The 19876-nt window shown below is 40.6% G+C and overlaps 1 protein-coding gene across 1 annotated transcript in view; it reads right to left on the reverse strand.

The window, feature by feature from the left end:
• Window positions 1-40: 40 nt before the first annotated feature.
• The window catches only part of LOC132992611 (lipoxygenase homology domain-containing protein 1-like), a 34034-nt gene continuing 14198 nt past the window's right edge, over window positions 41-19876 (reverse strand). The window contains exons 17-43 of the mRNA XM_061062041.1: window positions 19513-19589; window positions 19202-19398; window positions 18909-19101; window positions 18208-18368; window positions 17779-18118; window positions 17497-17648; window positions 15850-15983; window positions 15254-15402; window positions 15028-15132; window positions 14814-14939; window positions 14547-14714; window positions 14273-14454; window positions 14043-14159; window positions 13115-13277; window positions 12688-12842; window positions 12375-12584; window positions 10860-10983; window positions 10506-10714; window positions 10191-10376; window positions 8416-8543; window positions 8198-8315; window positions 5565-5742; window positions 3450-3635; window positions 2965-3135; window positions 2346-2484; window positions 1888-2043; window positions 41-954 (exon numbers count right to left, since the gene is read on the reverse strand). Of these exons, the coding sequence (XP_060918024.1) occupies window positions 474-954; window positions 1888-2043; window positions 2346-2484; window positions 2965-3135; window positions 3450-3635; window positions 5565-5742; window positions 8198-8315; window positions 8416-8543; window positions 10191-10376; window positions 10506-10714; window positions 10860-10983; window positions 12375-12584; window positions 12688-12842; window positions 13115-13277; window positions 14043-14159; window positions 14273-14454; window positions 14547-14714; window positions 14814-14939; window positions 15028-15132; window positions 15254-15402; window positions 15850-15983; window positions 17497-17648; window positions 17779-18118; window positions 18208-18368; window positions 18909-19101; window positions 19202-19398; window positions 19513-19589 (4705 nt within the window). The 3' untranslated portion in view covers window positions 41-473. The remainder of the gene's footprint in view (window positions 955-1887; window positions 2044-2345; window positions 2485-2964; window positions 3136-3449; window positions 3636-5564; window positions 5743-8197; window positions 8316-8415; window positions 8544-10190; window positions 10377-10505; window positions 10715-10859; window positions 10984-12374; window positions 12585-12687; window positions 12843-13114; window positions 13278-14042; window positions 14160-14272; window positions 14455-14546; window positions 14715-14813; window positions 14940-15027; window positions 15133-15253; window positions 15403-15849; window positions 15984-17496; window positions 17649-17778; window positions 18119-18207; window positions 18369-18908; window positions 19102-19201; window positions 19399-19512; window positions 19590-19876) is intronic.

Here is a 19876-nt window from a genome sequence, read left to right on the forward strand (position 1 = left end):
TTTAAGTTTATGACCCATTCCACACTCAAAATGTATTTAAACAGATCTTAACATCAATATATCTGATCCGGCATCTTTAAAATAAAGACAGATCTGCTAATATGAATGTTGTTTGGATAGACGAATCAAAAAGTATGACATGTTTCAAAGCTGTAGTTCTGAGTATCACAAAAAAGTTTAATCTTTTATAAAATCTCCATTATAACAAAGCAACTGAGCAAACCGTCCCTGACATATGAAACTTAAAAAGAATGGCACATTCAGCTCCCTGTTCGAAGACGATATTGTCACAGTATTTCTTTGCACGTGTATTTAAATATTAAACTATAATATCATAAAAATTCCTATGAGTGTAAAAATATGTCTCAGCTCCTGAGATATAAAACTTACCAGCGCAGAATCTCTTTGGTTACAACTATAAAGCATGAGCTGAGATCTCTCTGCAGTGGTCGTTTTTATGAATAATACTTCTACTAATATTTCGGGTAAAAGACCCGGACGATCTGCCCGTCTGCCCTGTTAGTGTCCAGCCATTTCCCACAGAGAAAGATGGTGGTGACACCATTGGCTGTATTTGTGACTTCCACGCGATCCAGGAGCCAGCCGGGGTTCAGGCCAGAGTTGTCATGCTCCACACGGACTTTCTGCAGCTCTCCCATATCCAACATTTCCAGAATGAAACGGTCCGTCTGCTCGCGTTCGAAAAGGTTGCGAAACTTCTGCCGCAGCGGCCGACAGCCTGAGTCTCCGTTGGAGCCGTAGATGGTGATGAAAACATTGGCATCCGTACCTGCTCCCTTCTCATCGCCTGTGATGATGATTATCTCATACTTGACGGGCACAAGGCTTCGAGCTTTACTGGCAAAGCTCTCGATGGCCTTCGTGCACTCAAAGGTCAGGAAATCGTCCCTCTTCGGCGAGAGGGGGATGGCGGCATTGCAACCGAAGATGTACCTGGTGAGGTGATAATACAGAATTGAAACGTCACATCTTGATACTAACAAATAATGATTGGAAATAAAAATGAATGATCTCTGCCTTCATCAAATATACACTCTGGCCATTTCCCATAATATCAAACTCAGGGTGCAAAGGTCAAATTCTGTAAAAATGTCATTCCTATTGTGTTTCAAATCATATAAAAGTAACACATCTGTATAACGGTCATAATCTCACCACTTCCTAGTTATCAGAAAATGAAACAAATCTTCTGTTTTTGCAACATTTGATAACTTATTAAGTAAAAAACAGCGACTGTAAGTTAAGTCCGAACAGCTGATGTTAGTATTCAACCAATTGCTTGCTAACATGACTGAAAGCTAGTCATTCAAGGATTTCCTATCATTCATTTTTACGTGGCCAAACAATAATAAAGTTAAGGACGGGTGACATGACAGCTCCCAAAAAGTGAAGCCAAAAAATGTGTAACCTTCACAGGTCACGATCGAGCCAAAATCAAAAATGTACTTAGTTATTTGAGGCCATACAAAGGGGAGTTGACACCACGACTGACAGCTCTGTTGACAAATACAGCTCCTGCAGCGCTGTGTTCGTCAGATGAGTAAAAAAACAAGACTCTAAAACAAGAGCACGTCTGCTTCCAGCTGACACAAATTTGAGCGAATGGAGGGTCAAATATTATTTAGATGTCCCTTTGGATTTTAAATGTTGTCTTTTCAGTTGCTGATATATCAAGAAGCAAAGAAATAATAGCAATTTAGGATTTCCTCTGTTTATATGATTGAAACCTGGAACACAGCAGCAAGTACAACGACGAAAAAACATTTCGTTTTCCACCCTCAGCATGACGTTAGAGAAAAAAAGCCACAGTGTAAATACGGTACATTTGTGTAGCTATGGATCACTGAGCTGTAACAGATGTCTTACTTGTTTCCCAGTTCCCTTTCAGTCACAACGACCTCCTCCACATACCAGAAAACCTCCCCCTTGACTTTCTTTCCATCCTTGGGTGTGTGGCCCAGGCAGATACCAACAATGTCACCCAAGTTCTTGGATGAAAACTCGAACCTGTCGACGTTTCCCCTGGAGAAAAAGAGCGAAAAATCAGCATGTTAGAGCGAGTAGCTTTTCTCTTAAATTAGGCCACATGCTTTAAAATTCATGTCACTGCCAATTTGTTTGGTGTCAGAATGAATTTTCTACTGGATGACGTAATGTCATAACAGTGGATTGCACCACTGCTCTGAGCTCAAGTGCTTGCCGCTGGTAGGATTATCATAATAAGTGTAAAGGTAGAGTAAGAGGGAGAGAAAGCACATTTCTTTAAGCTTCTTCATGCATACAAGTTGCAGCTCATTGAGTTAATCTCACGCACAAGTACCCACCGCAAGAACCTCTTCTTCTTTGAGGAGTTCTCCATTACAAATTCCTTTGATCGGCCCTTCTTCCCCTCCAGTACAATCCATGCGTTTTCTTTGGTTTCAGCTTCAGCAGCGTCTCCAGTTTTTGCACAAATTTCATACTCTTGAAGAGAGAGAACACAGGCCGTTACAGTCAATCTCAGGTGTCTTCATAAAGACAAGTCCTGGCCCTCTTTACTTCCACAAAAATTAAACAGCACACGTTTAAGCACAAGAATGTTATACAATTCTAAATTGAAACCCATTTTTTAATTAAATAATTGGTGTACATTTTCTCTACAATAGCAATTCAATGAATGTCAATTCAGCAAAACCTTCATTGTAGAAGTTTTTTTGGAAATCTGGCTAAGCTGATCATTGTTGCTCCTTATATGATGGGAAAAGGCAGATCATTGTCTGACTTATTTATTGAATCGATTTAATTGTGTCTGTGCTGCACTGCTAAGGGACACACCAGTTCTTCTTCCGTTTATTGTCGACAAGTGTTTGCTGCAGAGACCAGTAGTAGTAAACCACACCAGAAGTGTTCCCAAAGAAATCACAAAGATGATACCATTAAATGACGTTTCGTGATCTGCCTTACTCGTCTTTTCGTTGAGGTCCAAGTAGTCGTTGTTAGCACAGGCCAGTTCTCTCATTATCTGCCCATCATCGTCATTCTTGGCAAGCCAGCGATCACAGGGGAAACGAAATGTTTTGTCTATGATCTCATCCTTTACATCTATATAATCCAGGTGCCACCCTGGAGAAGGACCTGTGTGTAATGGAATCAGAAAAAATAACAGAAAGTAAAAACAGCTCGGTTAAGACAACAGCTGCATACCCTAAGAGGTTTGTTTCTTTTTGCATCTTCTGAGATGAAACACTACAAGAGGAATGTGATATCAGACCCTGGCACTCCAAGCTGGGAGCACAAACTTCAGGCTGACCAACCACTCTGATTTAACTCCACCGAAATTGCATGTCCTAATGTTCCTTGTTCTGTAACCCAGTATCTCCTTAGTGACACTTTACAGACGCGGTTACAGAGTTCAAGTTTAATTCACCCAGTGTGTAGCAATGGCTGACCTGAGTTGTCGTGCCAGACTCGCACTTTAGAGAGCTCTCCCAGGCTGAGGATATCGGCGAAGCGAAATGTGTCGACCTGCTTGCGCTCAAACTTGTTGGACTTGTTGCACTCTTTCAACGCCAGCGTCCCTGTGTCTCCGTTCTCTCCAAAAACAATGATCCATACGTTGGCATCAGTTCCTGCCCCTGAGGAGAGAAGAAGATGAGCCAATTATATAAAAAAAATAAAAAATAAGGAGAGCTGCTTCCCTTGATGTTGTCATTGGATTCACTTTGAAAAACGTACTTTAGCCACAGACTGTCTGTAAGAAATGAAGACACTGTGACATCAACCATTCCTGTGGACTTCTGTATTGAAGCGTGTAGTCTGGTGTTTTTGTTCTTGTTGTTTGGAGTCAAAAATGACCGTACTTTGTCTTTCAATATGCATCGTTCATCATATCCAGGTTGATAGCAGCAATCACAGGTGGCCACAACCCTAAAAAGTTAATTTTTACTCTTTATTGGAACAATTTTACGGCCCAACATTTTTTGCAGTGAAGTTGCCCCCTGCTGGCCTTTAAAAATAAAGCATGTCTAAGAACTCTCAGCATTGGCTTCACTTTTGAACCCACATGGCTACAGCTTACAGTTCAGTTTTGTTCTAATTAATTTCTATTGCAAATCTAGAAGTATTTTATATATCTGACTGAAAGCATGAAATTCATGAAAATTTAAAAACAAAACATTTACTTGGCGTCATCTGTGAACAGTCATGGAGTGTGTTGATTATAAATTATGAAATGCATGCTTTGATGTAGATCTTCTGAACTGCACATTAAGCGCTGGAGGAATGTATTAAATGATTTGTCGAATTAAAACTGAGATTGCAAAGCCCCGAGGACACTCCCCAGCTAACAATAAACCGCATTATGCAAGAGAGTAAAATGAGCATAGAGGAAGCTGCGTCCTCTGACTCAGGCAACAACTCTATGATTCCTCAGTGCTCTATTCTTTCAACGCAGTGAGATAGACACTAAGTGAACGTGTAATAAGCAGTGAGCAAAAAGCCCTCTCAGACTGCAGGATGTTTTCTGTGGCCTACTTTTACACAAGTCGGCACACTGAGCGTGCACTAGCAAAAAATGCATTAGCAACATTAAAGAAACTCCAAGAATTCCTCAAGAGTATATTTCTTTTCATATACCTTCAAATATGCACGTACGGATACCTACATCTCATTCAAATGTTCGTCACACTATACATGAAATTCCCTACATGACATCCCAGAGGAGACCATTACCTTTACGAAGAGTTTCACCTATGTAATGTCAGCGTGTGTGTGTGTGTGTGTGTGTGTTTGTGTGTGTGTGTGTGTGTGTGTGTGTGTGTGTGTGTGTGTGTGTGTGTGTGTGTGTGTGTGTGTGTGTGTGTGTGTGTGTGTCTGTGTCTATCAGCCAGGCTCATTATTCCGTTCAAGGCCTCAGTTGTGCTACATGGCTACATCTTAGCTTCCAGTAACTGCCAAGGGCAGAGAGCAGTACTTTGAAGTCAGCTCAGACTGCTTGCTATGCTATCGTATTGATCAGCAGGGCTGCTGAGCTGCAGAAAAATCCAGCATGAAGAAAAGTGGGAGCCAAGCTGTGAGGAGGCTTCCTGAAGGGGGTTTCTTTCTTTACCATGTTGAGTTGAATATGAATTATTTCACTTTAGCTTCTCCTGGAAACGTAAACGTCTACAGAGGCACAGGTCAAAGGAGGCTAATGAGTTGTGTAACATTTACCTCCAGGTTAGCAATGAGCGTTTCATCGCGATTGTAACCGATTCTAAACGTTAACAAAGTATCGCACTTATTTGGAAGAGTGTGGAGTCAGATTTAAAAGATCCTCAATAAAAAACAGAAACACAGACTTTTCACATCTGAACAGTTTTATTTTCTCAGTTTTTCAAACCTTATAAGCAGAAAATTTGACATTTCTAATTAATGGATTGGAATGCAATATCTAATCATGCACTCATTTTTAACTAACATCATTAGGAACTGATGTGAAAACTGTTTTTTTAATGGGACTAAGTGATATAATATAAATATATTTTATGGGCCACAGACAGCAGCCATCCTTGCACAAGACTTACCTGTACAGTCACTGGTCTTGACCTGGATGATGTAGGTGGTGAGCTCCACCATCACCTCCTCGTCCACCACAGCAGCCATCTCGCAGATCACGGTTCTCTTGGGTCCTCGGGTCCTGGAGAGCCACTCCTCGTAGGTGAACACGGACACCTCCTCCGTGGTCAGGTTACGCGTGATCACCTGGAAGCAGAGCGCTTTCTCTTCATATATATTATGTCGCATCAAATGCCATTCATTATTAATGTCAACTTTCACAGCAAAGCGTAACATTCATCTGAAAGTATGAGACCAGATATCTGTGAATGACCACTTCTTTTAATAGGCTTAAAAATGATGATATGATGGATTCTAAGTTTTTCTTTCATTTTTATGGGAAAACAAAGATTCTTTCATTCCATTATTACAGGAAAGATGCATCTAAAAGTGACACATTACATGTAGTGCTCTTAGCTGTACAGTGGTTATGTATTGTTGTTGTAGATCAGTGGTTCTCAACTGGTCTAGCCCGCGGGACCCACCTACAAATCCTTCTTGAAAACTAGCGACACAAATTGCTGATATTTATCAACCGATCAGAATCATTTAATGAAACATTGTACAGTTTGGACCTCAGATGGTACAAAACAAGTGACAGAACAAAGAAATGGATTTAAACAAATGTGTTTAAAAAGCGCTTCACAGACTTTTTGACTAAATCTTTTCCAGGCACACATTCCTGACCCAATGAAAATGGCTCTGCAACCCACTTATGGGTCCCGAGTCCCGACCCACCAGTTGAGAACCACTGGTGTAGACGTTTTAGTGTATATTTTATGTCGTCTCTTGTCTTCTGCACAGGGACTACATATGTAAATGAGTACATAGCTAACTGTGGTACAGCTAATTGGCTGTACACTTTTTTGGTGCCAACGTCTAAAGCTCATGTTGGCATTAGAGGAAAAATCAATGAGTCACCTGAGTCAGATGGATTCAATCTCTGGGGACAACATAGTCTTACATTACATGTCAATCCATCTGAAATTTATGGAGGAATTTCTTTCTGAATTAAGTGTGGTTTCAAAAGAAGTTCATACCACTAGAGTCAACTCCAGTAGATAAGAATCATTATAAATACATTCTTTGTCACATATTAGCCACACTAATGTAATTCAGGTATGTACACAAACTCTTACTCCTCCCCAGTGTCAGATCATTAGCCCTAGGAGACATTTCATCTCTAGTCAAAGACTCAGTTGCAGTCTGCCCACACTCGTATTAGCTCTCCCCTCTGCATATTTATTGGGGCAGATTACTAAGCTGGCAGTTTGCCCGGTGCACTGTTGTGTCCATTTCCATACAGAGACCCAGCAATCCATAAAGGCAGCACATCTGCTTGTGATGCTGAACACACAAGGCTCTGTGCAGGGTCAAATCAAGGAGATGTTCGCAGCCGCCGAGTCCCAGGCACAAACGGACAAGGCAGGGTATTGTTCCTGACTGCTCTGCTGCTCTGCAGGCATGGTGCCTTTACCAGGGAGGACATTTGCATAGGAAATGTGTTCTGTTTCATCAAAGCGTCAGAGTTTTGTCATGAGACATCAGATTGAATTTTGGAGGTGAGCAGTGATTTTGTCCTCACAGGGTAAGCGGCGGAGAAAAAATACTGGACATTTTTTTTTAAACTATGTACAAAGGTACTCGATTAGTTTGCTGGACCATGCATTACAAACGTGTGCGTTCCACACAAATTGGCACTTAAAGAAAATTGATTGTTAAATACATCCTTTCTACACTGAATGCAGAGACAGATGGGGCTCATTACCCTGTGTTTCAGTGTATGTGTGTGTGTGTGTGTGTGTGTGTGTGTGTGTGTGTGTCTGTGTGATGCAGGCACCAACAGTAGAATGATGATGAGAAAAGTGGGTCAATATGCTCACTCCAGGAACTCTGGGCCCTGCTGTGTATGTGTGTGCGTATGTGTCTGTGTCTTTGTCTGCGGGTGGGTGGATGGATGAATCATTGACCGCTCTCCTGCAGGCATGGATAGATCTGTTTATGTGTGTGTGTGTGTGTGTGTGTGTGTGTGTGTGTGTGTGATATAATAGACTGAATGATCCTGTGTGACCTATAGCATACAAAGGCAGGGTAAAAACACAAACCTGTGACTGCTTTGTATTATTGATTTTGGAAGAAGCGACTAGGTATTGTTCTGCTTTTTATGCTCCTGGTTTTATGTTTTATGGACGAGATCTGCAGTTTGTTCCTGAGAAGCATTTTGGGCCCTGACAAAGTGAGGAAGAGAAACAGTGAATTGTAAGAGGAGTCTACTTGACGCAGTTCCTCTGTTATATATATTTTATTTAACTTTAACACCTCACATAACATGTCTGTTTGATTTGGCTCGAGGTTAGTTCATAGATTTCTCAACGGTTTAGTATCCTTTAGTAAAACTGTTTTAAGTCTTGATGGACAGTTTCAAGAACTAGAAGTTTAGAAGCGCTAGCCACAAACAGAAATTATGATAAGAGGGTCTTCAGAACCCCAGATTTTCCTTCTTTTAATCATAAATGAATATATTATTTTATAAAGCCAGTGGTGTTATCTCCTAAGAGACGCTGATTGTAATCTTGAGAGTTTCCTTTACAAGTGTGCTGACCTTATCCAAGAACCAGTCAGGTCGACTGCCGGAACCATCAATACGAAGCCTCATTTTTCTCAACGGGGCGATGTCATCTATCTCCATGTTGAAAGTGTCCTCCTGACCCCGCTCGAACCTGTCATCCACCAAACAAACAGCCCAGAGTTGTATATAATCTGCAGTTATTGAACAATGTGTTTTATTTGATATTGTTTCTGATTAGCGTGCTCTGTTACCTATCCTCGTTCTTCTGCAGCGGCATCTCCTCCGTGCTGCCGTTTGCTCCAAACACAGACATGAAGATCAGGGTGTCTGTTCCTGCGTGTTGCACGTCTCCTGTTACCACGGTCACCTCATAGATAATCTGCCAAGAGAGCATTTGACATGTTACTTACAATAATGAAACTATTTCTTGAAAGATTTAAAAGCCTGTAACCATCGCTAGCCAAGGCTGTGAATATAACCTGCTGCAGCTATTGAACAACACACATACATTCTTTCATATTTCTAGCAATTGTAAGGGGGACGTGTTGTCTTAAACACCCATAAAGTAATTCAGACTGATATTATTCAAAGTGGGTTTTTACAGTGATACAGTGACATGGAAAATAAACTCTCCTGCACTCTACCCTACTACTGTTCTCACACACCTTGAAGAAGGTTCAGAGGGACCGAAATGTTGTGGTTTGTTTTTTTTAAATCTAGCTCTCTCGAGCAGGAGAAGTGTGGAGGATTTTCTCTTTTCCATGTGTCAGTTCGATTTCCTTTGCACCTACTTCATGAGATAGTTGGATATGTGAACTCAGGCCCGACCGATTTTTGAGGCCGATACTGATATTGTGGGGGGGAAATCAGATACCGATATATCGGCCGATATCTTTCTTAGATCTATGTTCGAACTGTAGAGATACATTATATACGTATAGATACACACACACACACACATTTATTTCGTTTATCCCTCAAATGCAGTTATCAAACACTTGTAGAAAATAAATACAGTATAAGTAAGACTAGATGGTCACTCAACGGGAAAGTAACTGTGCATGTATGTGCATCACCGCTTGACACTCTGGAGAGTGATAATGCTTGTTGTAATCCATATAGCGCCCTCTGCTGGTGACAGAGAACTGCGAGTTTAATACAATGAAACTCAAATGGAATGCTAGTTGTAGAATATATTTAGTAATATCGACACATGTGAGATAAAATTTGCCAATACAGATAGTCACTGGATATGCAAATATCGGCCTATATTATCGGCTGGCTGATTAATCGGTCGAGCTCTAGTGCAAAACACCTCCTTTAACACAGTGACACAAGGAGAGACCATTCAAAAGTAATGAAAGTTACAAATCAAGGAAATGTGAATGAGAAATTGAGATAAGTTTTATACATTTAATTTCATCTTCTAACAGAAACCGATATGCAGATAGGAGACCACTCTGTCTGGTATCACCGGATAATAAAATATCTTGAGGTATAATAGATTTACATTACATATTATTGAACTCCATTAGCCATTTAATTGAGGCGCAACGATGATTCAAACGACTGAAGTCAATTATAATAGAAAGGCTTTATACAGTTGTCAAAGACTTTTTCTCAGTGACAAACCAGGCCAACACCTTTAAAAAACGCCATGGGAAATGATTATACAATATTCTAGACATGTCTAAGAGCAAAAAAAAGTACCTTTGTATCCATTTTAATCAAGACTACATATTCAAAATTACACTTTTAATTGCAGATTAACTCTCCATAGAATATAAATGTAAATATTCATAATTAAATCCATTTAATCTTGATGCAGAGAGGAGGAAGTTACAGAAATCCGTTTTGGTGTCATTGGATGAATTCTTATTTACTTCTTATGTAAATCGGTTTGTTTATGATGGTGTGATATAAATTGATTAATTGTTATATGTCTGTCAACTTGTTTGATTTGACTGTGGTGAACGCTCTCTGCCACACGTTTGTGCTTTGTATTCATTGTCTTACGTTAACATACCTTCTGGGAGATCGAAATGTTCTCTGCATCCAGCACGTTGAACATTCTCGTCGTCAAACCGTCTCCCCGATCTTTGGCAAGCCAGCACTTGCAAGTAAAGATGTATTTGACCCCTTTGGTTGGCACAGCAACAGACAGCTCATCAACCAGCCAGCAGCTCTCAGGAGTGGCACCATCATGGCCGAGCTGCAGGTGGGAAGAGAAACAATCACGTCCAGCAATGGGGGCGTATTTTTTTGTTGTGTGTTCATGAGTGTGTGGGCGCTTGGGAGTGCTCAATCCTCACTGAAACTCCCCCCTACCTCCCTCCCTCACCTCGACCTTTTTGATCTCCCCCACGTCTGAACCGTGGGTCTCGAAGCTCTCCAGAGAGCCGGACTCAAAGCCCTTCCTCCCATCCGGCAGGTCCAGCCACAGTCTCTCTGTCTGGGTGTGATTGGCCCCGATAATGATCACATAAGCCCTGCTGGTGGTGCTCGCATCACGCTCCAGTCCGGTACAGACTGTCATGTGGTACGGTATGACTGTACAGGAAGGAAACGGCACTTATTCATTCATGAGAGCAGCGAGAGATTATGCAGAGATGTTTGAGTCGGAATATTTTATGACGAAAATTCAGAGCAGAGGATGAATCAGGCGTGCAGTGCTGAGGATTCTTGATTTTCTTACTCGGGAGCTCGATTTCTTCCTCCTTTTTCTTTTTGCTCTTTTTGTTCATGTTGCTGTCGACACTTTTCACTGTCAGTGCTGAGTTCTTCTTACCGTTGAGGCCTTCTCTTACTCCCTCATAATCCTGAAAATAGAAAAAACAGATACATGGCATAGTGCACTTTTCCTCTTGGTGGTGTGTTTTTATAATTGTGCAATAAGGGCAATGTGTGTGGGTTGTGTTTCTCATTGGTATAGGCTTCTGTTGAATCCAAACAAATTTCCCTAAGGGGTCAACAAAGTGTAGCGTTTTGTATCGTATCTTATTGTATATAAGATTTATAGAAACACAAAATCTACTTTGAAGAATATATTGTGCAATGATAGTGATTACCATTGATTACCATGGCAGACATCTATTATAAAACTATGTCCTCACTACCAGACTGTGTAATAGCTTCTTCCCCCTCGAGCCGTCAGACTCCTCAACACACAGTGACTGACTTTTGCACTATGTATGAAATGTATGAATGTATACTGTATCAGCTGTAGATCAGTTGATGATGTTCTGCATTTTAAAAAAAAGAAAAAACCTTTGCCACATCGCTTTAACATTGCCACTTTATCTGTTTTAGCCACTTTATCTTGTCTTTATCACTTTATCTTGTTGTTACTGGTTTAATTAACTGCTTCATCAATCCACTTTGCTTTGTTTACTAATTTAACTATTGATAACCACCCTATTGTCATCGCATTTAATCTCATAATCTCTTCATTCTTAATTCTTAATTTTTAGTTGTCAATTGTCTCATGTAGCATCACAGTCCTCGAGGAACATTTTGTCTCACTGTGTACTTTGTACATGTACAGAGAACTTGAACTTGATGTTCTTGTGATTAGGCATACTCAACTTAAAAAAAAAACACACACACACACACATCCCCACATGAGCAGGTAACTGAAGGGTTAACTTGGTACCGATTTTTTTTAACCAAACTCTGAAAACCCCAAATCAGAGAAAGAAATTACTTTATTTGCCAACTATGTGATCACATCAAATAAATGTAACCCTGTTCTTATCTCAGAACACAGTTCAATTAGAACTAAAATAAAGTTACAAAAAAAACAGCAATCCAGCAAAAACAAAAAAAGATTTACAAGAATGAACAAGCTATACAAGCGGGTGAAATCATTATTTACCTGCCTCGCAGTGCAGTAGATTTATGTGCCGAGGATTTGAGGTATTGATTTCCTCGATTTTCTGCTTGAGGTGTTGGAGGTGGGTGGCAAATTATTTTGAACTCCTCAGAGCTTTAAAGTATCACATCCGGAAAACTCAACATTTCTCATTATAGCTCACACAGAGAGATGTTTTTTTCACGAGAGAGATGTTCTGATTAAAACTGTTCTCAGTGAAATCGGTTGCTTTTCAAGTGTTGGCAATGTTTCCAATCAAATGTACCAGTGATCAATCTGAAAACACATGGACATTTGTGTGTTCTCTGTGTCTTTAATCACAGATGTTTCCCACGTTACCTTGACATAGAAGACTCTGCAAATGCGCCGGTCCTCCCTCTTCCTGGACAGCCAACGTTCGCATAAGAAGAGAAAGACCTCCTCTGTGTCCACGTCGAACACCTCCACCTGGTCCAGGTACCAGTCTGCACTCACCATACTGTTATCGTGGCGGATTTTTATTTTGAAAACCTGTCCGAGGTCTACTGCCTCCATGGTGAACTTATCCACCTGTGGGTATCAAACATTGACCATTGGTGAAAGGGTAAAACGTTTTATGACGTTTGAACTTTTTTTGTGTCACTGCAAATCAGTGAAGTGTATGATTTCTTACAGATCCACGCTCAAACTTGTTGCTGTTTGTCTCTGATTTGCTGAGTTTCCTCTCCCCGGTGTCCCCCAGGTCCCCGTAAATCGTGAGGAAGACATTGGCGTCGGTTCCGGCTCCACACACATCACCTGTCATCACTGACACGTTGTATGTGTGAGCTGTTGAGGGGATGATCACAGAAAGACACATAGATCATTGATCTCAGGTAATGGCCGAATATAGAGCTTACAGAAAGTAGTTTTTTGACGCTATTTCATGCCAATGTCAGAACAGAAACTCATTTGGGGATTGTGTCTACATCCCAAACAAATGCTAAGAAATTGAAGAGCAGACAGGACATAATAGGGAGTTAAATCCTGCACAACATTCCTTCATTTTTCTGTTCATGATTGCAGTTGATTGTATTGAATGTCGGCGTGTGTTGACGTACTCTCCAGGGCATCTTCCACCTCGACTTCAGTGACTTTCAGGTTTCCGTCTCGAGAAAGTTTCTCAGTGATGATGTCAGACGGCACCAGCTCTCTCACCGTTTCTCCATCGTCCTCCGATTTGGCGAGCCAGCATTCACAGGGGAAGATGACGGTCTCTGAACCCTACAGAGAGAGGGGACGAGACTAGGGGTTAATTGGTTTGCTGATGCCTAAGAAGAGGTTCAGTGAACACTGTCTCTTCTTGTTTCAGTGTGTGAGATATACACTCACCACATCTATATGTAAAGAGAATATCTCCACCTACTGACCAAATGTAGTGCTTGTTTGTCACCAGCTGATGGGAGCATACTATGCTAAGTCCTCTGCTTCAATTTTTAAAAATGTTTTTATAACCTAAACTGTATATCACGTGTAAGTGTATGGAACTGTTCTTCTGTACATTTTGAAAAAAGCTCAATTAAATTAAAAAAATAACAATTTTGAGGTAATTTATAGCACTTTACTTGTTTACATGTATTCATTGAAATTCAGAAGCAAATATTTTGTTTGTATGTAGGCCTACAGAAAAAAAGTTTTTTTTTTTTTTTTTTTTTTTTAAGAGTTAACAGATCAGGTTTAAATAAACAAAACATTTGATAATTTATCAAATATGATGCAATGTTACAAAAAAAAACAGCTGATACATCATTTTACATGAATGTATCAATGATTAAACATCAATCATGACAACATATTATAGTATTACACAGGCTGGGAACATTCTGTCTTAGTTTAAGTGCTGTAACTTTTTACACTTTAAGAACATTTTACTCATAGTGTTCATGTAAACCTAAGAGATGTTTTCAAAGCAGGTCTTATTCTTTTACTCTTTTACTCTTTTTCCTGCTTGAGTAAAGGACTTGAATGCTTCCTCCACCTCTTTAGTACCTTTCCTTTCCTAAGCAGACGTCTTATTTCCACTCGGTCCAGATGCCAGCCTGGGTTGACCCCGCGGTTGTCATGGCCGATACGGATCTTTTCAATGACATCCCCCACGTCTTCAAGCTGCACAAAAACGTCACTAAATGAATGATGTGTTCAGAAAAATACTAACAGAGCATGTTAAATGCACTAATTCTATTCCTATGTCTATTAATGACTATAAAGTGTTTTTGTACCTCAACAATAAACATGTCCTCAGCTCCTCTCTCAAAGTACATCAGCCTCTCTCTCTTGTTGACGCACAGAGACTTCTGCTGGGTGCAAACTGCATCTCGCCCGTACAGGACAATGAAGACGTCGGCATCAGTGCCGGCTCCAAACACGTCACTCGTGAAGATTTTGATCTCATAGGGAACAACTACAAAACATAAACAAACAAAGAAAAATCAGTGCATCATATACCTTACATTTTGTGTGAGTGTGATGTAGAGATGTTGGAGTTTGATTTACATGGTGTGTAAAGCTCCGTCTGAAGAGGATTTGGAAAAAGGTCCCTGACGATGGCCCCGTCATCCTCCCCTTTATCCAACCAGCGGCCGCACGGGAAACGCAGCTTCTGTCCAAGAGACGGGGCATCGATCTCCACCCAGTCGAGGAACCAGCCTGCCGAGCCGCCTCCTATACATCAACACAAATCATTTTAATCACACAAATTGTTCCATTTGACTGTTTTTGTATTTTTCTCTCGACAGGCATGAGTCTGCTCTTCCGTACCACGGTTGTCGTGTCCCACACGCAGCTTCTTCAGTGGTCCGATGTCCACAGCCTCCACGGTGAACTCATCGATCATCCCCTGCTCAAACTTATTCTTATGAGTCTTTGAAGCCTTCAGGTTTATTATCCCTGCAGATACACACATCACAGATTGACCACCGTATCTAAAAGCATATCCTCAGGAATATAAATGCTTTGAGGTCGAGTTCAGTATAACCTGTGTCGTCCTTGGTGCCGTACAGGATCATAAACACATTCGCATCAGTCCCTGCGTACTTTTTGTCACCAGTTTTTATCCTCATCGTGTATGTTGTTGACATCGCTGAAATACAAAGAAAACAAGAAAAAAATCTTGTTATTGTTCTTTTTAATAATCCAACTGAAGCTTAATGTTTAATTTCAGTTGTCACTTTTTGACTCGGCAGCTATAGTGTTTCTGTTACCTTTCTGTTCCAGACCAAGTGTGGTTTCAGAGTCTTCCTCATCATCATCCCCTTTCTTCATAAAAGCCTCGTCCACAGGAACCAGCTCCCTGGCGAGCTGTCCGTCATCCTCATCAACGGCCAGCCAGCGTTTACAAGGGAAAAAGTATCTACAACAGAATACATTTCTATGTATATTTTTTTTTTTACATTTTTTTAAATTACAAATATCTGTTTTAGTCTCTGTTTAGGACTGCTGAATGTTCCCGGTGTCCAAAAACACTTTGATAAAATAGTTATCTAAATTTAGATGTATCCTACATCACCACAGAGAAGCTGTTTCTGAAACTTAGTACTATTTCACACCACAAGAGGGAGCTATCCTTACATTTTATATGAGGAGGTACTGTCTACTATGAAGGACTATATTCAGCTGTGACATTTTTGTTTGTAGTGGCCGCATAATAGTGTTGAATCTTTCTTACATGTAAATAAATGATTGATTGAATTTCTTTTTTTGTTAGAATTTGTTATATAATTTCAATGATTAGTGTGAAGATTCACTTTTGTGTCTTAAATTAAGTTGAATCCCTTCTCTATCGGACATCATGACTCACGTGCTGTCATCTTTGTTGTCTACAATTTCCACTCTGTCAAGAAACCAGCCGGCACTGGCCTGGCTGTTGTCGTGTCTGATCCTCAGTTTCTTTAGAGCCCCAAGGTCAACCGCTGTGATGTTGAAAATATCCTCCTGCATTGCAAAGGAACACAAAAGAGGTCAAGTGATGCTGCAGGTCTGAGGTCAGCAGTCCATGAAAACCTTTTTACTTATTTATCTGATCTTTATTTAACCTGCAAGGCTCTTTAGATACAACAGAGGATTATCTAGGAAACAGTATCATTGATAACAATCGTGTAGGACACAGCATATCGAACAAATGCATTAGTAACAGTAAGTGCTATTTTTAATGATTTATAGTATCAAGAAAAAAACAAAACAAATCTATCTGATGATATTTTTACCCAAGGCTGCTGCAAGAGAAAGAGAGAGAGACAGCGATGGTCCAAAAGATTCAAAACGATCAGTTTACAGAGGTGATCTATTGCCAATGTATTTGTGCAATTTAGACAAGATGCAGGAGATTGCTTGCAATGTTTGGTAATAAAAATCAATTAATTGCCCAATTTTAGGTGACCACAACTTCTATTACTGTTGCCATGGTAATAAAGCAGGTACCTTTATTGTTTGAAGCTTACTAGTGTCATGTCGAAGTTTTAAATTCTGATATCGCGACAACCCTACTCTGTAGATCGACTTTACCTGTGGTGCACAATCAGGAGCACTTTTTATATTTTGAATTCAATAAAAAAAAAAAACATCTATAATATTTGGCATGTAAAAAGGGCCCAGTTCAGCTCTGGGCTCACTGACAGTACTCAGTGACCCATGAAACAGTGATGTGTTATAGTGTTTAAATCTGGTTAGATCTGGTCAGTTAAGAGCCATAAAGATTGTGTATTATGTGACATTTCAAAATTAAAACATTACATAAAATGATTAGACCTAGGTTTAAGAGTCTACTGAGTAGTCCTCTTAAAATGTCCCCAATGTTTCCAAAAATGTTTCCACAAATGTTTCTTGGTCACCTGTCTTTTGGGGAAACCGAAATGATTCGAATGAAATGATTTGTCCCAAAAAGGAAAAGGGAAATGATGCAATGAAATGTTAGCTAATGTTACTTTCAGGGAGAGAGACTTAACAGGAGACACAGACAGAACTCAGGGAGAGAGAATTGGGAATGACATGCAGGAAAGGAGCAGCAGGTCAGATTCAATCCACTGCTGCCCGCTTCGAGGACAACAGCCTCCGTACATGGGGCGCAGAAACTGACCAGTAGGGTCGCCAGCAACCCACACACTGTCCCCTCAGAGGAATTCTGGGAAATATGCTGATTTGCTGTCTTGCCAGGTGTTAAGTTACACACCATCCTTCTCTGTCTGTTCTAGATAAAGGTACAGCCAGGAGACATTTAGCTAAGCTTGTGAAAACAGGTACCTCCAAAGCTTACTGATCAACATGTTATTACTCTTTTTTTCAATTTGTCCACAAACATGAGATTAAAGCTGTAGTTTAATCCATTCTTTGTGCTAAACTTAGTTAAGCATCTTCAGCACCTGGCCACATTCTAAAACAACGTTGATCTCATTATTGCAATCCACATAAAAAAAATTGCCCATCTAGGACTAACAGAAACAAAGCTTACCTTGCCTTTCTCAAATTTGTTCAGGTTGTTTGACCTCCTGAGCTTGCGTTCTCCTGTGTCGCCAATCTCTCCGTAGATGTTGACGTAAACGTTGGCATCAGTCCCCGCCCCCCACATCGTCCCAGTGAAAACATGGACCTCGTAAGAGTTCACTGAGAAAAAAAAGACAAACAGACACAATGTAAACATGGCAGCTTATGCCATTTGCTTAATTTAACATCACATCAAAATGTCACAATTAAAACAAACCATCTGGTAAATACATATTCATGCTCTACTTACTCTCCAGGTCTTCATTCTCCTCACTCAGAAGCTCCACCACAATCTCCTTGTCCTCCTCATCCTTTGCCAGCCAGCGGTTACAGGGAAAAGTAAAAGTCTCCACCACTTCCTGCAGCTTCTCAACCATCTCCACCTCCTCCTCCTCGTCCTTCTTCTTCTTTTTCTTGTCCTTTTTCTTGTCTTTCTTGGTGTCCTCCTTCTCCTTCTTCACCTCCACCTGCACCATAGCCATTTTCACCCGCTTGATGTCTATCATCTCCAGGAACCAGCCGTCGCCGATGCCCTTCCCGTCATGGAAGATACGTATCTTGTAGACCTTACCGACATCTTGAGCCTCAATCTGGGTTGTAGGTATGAAACATTTGTCAAAACAGGAACTTAAAACCTCCAATCTTAATTGACGTATCATGACTAAGGCTTTATTTGAACCTTGAAGATCTCGGTGGTGCCGCGTTCGAAATTGTTGGAGCGACTCTTGAGAGTGAGAACTTCGGTTTTGCCCTCCTCTCCATAGATCTGACAGTAGATATTTGCGTTGGTGCCACCTGAGCGCATGTCACCCGTGACGACTGTTACTTCATAGTTGATCACTGTTAAAGAGGTGGCATCAGAGTGTTAACACAGAAAGAAAGATTATGTAGAGCAGAGCAATGTTGTGCATGGGACTCTTTATGTGCTTGTTTACACCTGGTATCAAAATGTGTTGGGAGTAACGCATAATTAATTATTTATATGATACCATAACTCTGCTGCTATAGCTAATTGTGTACTTTTCTAAATTGATAACACCATTACAATTGTTAAAAAATATTTAATTATTAAAATTAGTTAAGACATTGTGAGTTGTTTCCTGGTCCCAGGTTGAATTCCAGGTCCTGGAGTTATTTGATGCATGTCCTTCCCCGACTCTCTCTCCCCACATTTCCTATCTCTTGAATTATCATTGCCCTAGTAAAAGTAAGTCTTCATGTGTGAGTGTAAACATCGACTGAGTGATCAGATCTTAATGCATCATCGGTTCACCTTGTGTACATTTACACCTGTACTTGATATGTATCCATGTGTGATCAGATCCCTCAGGATGCAGGTTAAAACCAGGTGCAAACAGGGCCCAAGTTGTTGTTACTTACATTGTTCAATCTCCAAGACCTCGCTGGGATAGATCTCAACTTCCACTTTCCCATCGGCTTCGTCTTTGCAGAGCCAGCGGTCGCTCGGGAACATGTACTGCTTCCCATGAACCGGAACGGATATCTGCACGCTGTCCAGAAACCACCCAGCTCGCAAGCCCTCATTAGTGTGACCAATGAGGAAACGGTTGATCTGTTGGCACAAAAGTAGACGCAAGATTTTAAAAAAATAGAATTATAAGAAATGTCTGAAACATAGACTCTATTTTATTTGACGTGTCAGAAGAACTCGCCCGTCCGATGTCAAATGTGTCGATGGTAAAGATGTCAGTGCGAGCCGTCTCAAAGTAGTTCCTGAGGTCGTTGTCTGAAACTGCCAGTAGCATCTTGTCAGTGTCTCCCTTCTCCCCATACAGCTTGACAAACACCCTGGAGTCCGAGCTGGCCCCATTTACACTGCCCGTCTTGATTGCTATGTGATAGCTGACATCTTGGGAGCAAAGTAATTAGTGGAGTTATTTCATTTATAGAAGCGTTAACAAGATATGTTCTCATTATTTGAGTTGGCTTAACATATTGTTTGTATAATATTTAACGCGCTCACTAAATAGACGCAGCCCATCTCCAGCTGGAACTAACTCGCGGACGATCTGTCCATCGTCCTCATTACGATCCAACCACCTGAGAACACATGGCAACAACCGGATTGAATGCAGCTCAATACATGGGTAAAAATTTGTATTTGTTCATTTATTACTTCCCTTCCAGAGTTCCTCTGAAACATAGGAAATATATCACAATCATACTTGGTGGTTTTAAATGTGTATGTATTGCATGAGCTCTGATTTTGAATTACAAAACATTTAAGATATAACAGAACATATCCAGTAAAAGCAACACAAAAGACTCAAATTACTAATTGTTTTGCACTGGCAGCTAGAAAAAAACAAACAACAAAGACAGGCAGA

Source organism: Labrus mixtus, chromosome 17 (assembly GCF_963584025.1).
Source record: "Labrus mixtus chromosome 17, fLabMix1.1, whole genome shotgun sequence".
NCBI lineage: Eukaryota > Metazoa > Chordata > Actinopteri > Labriformes > Labridae > Labrus > Labrus mixtus.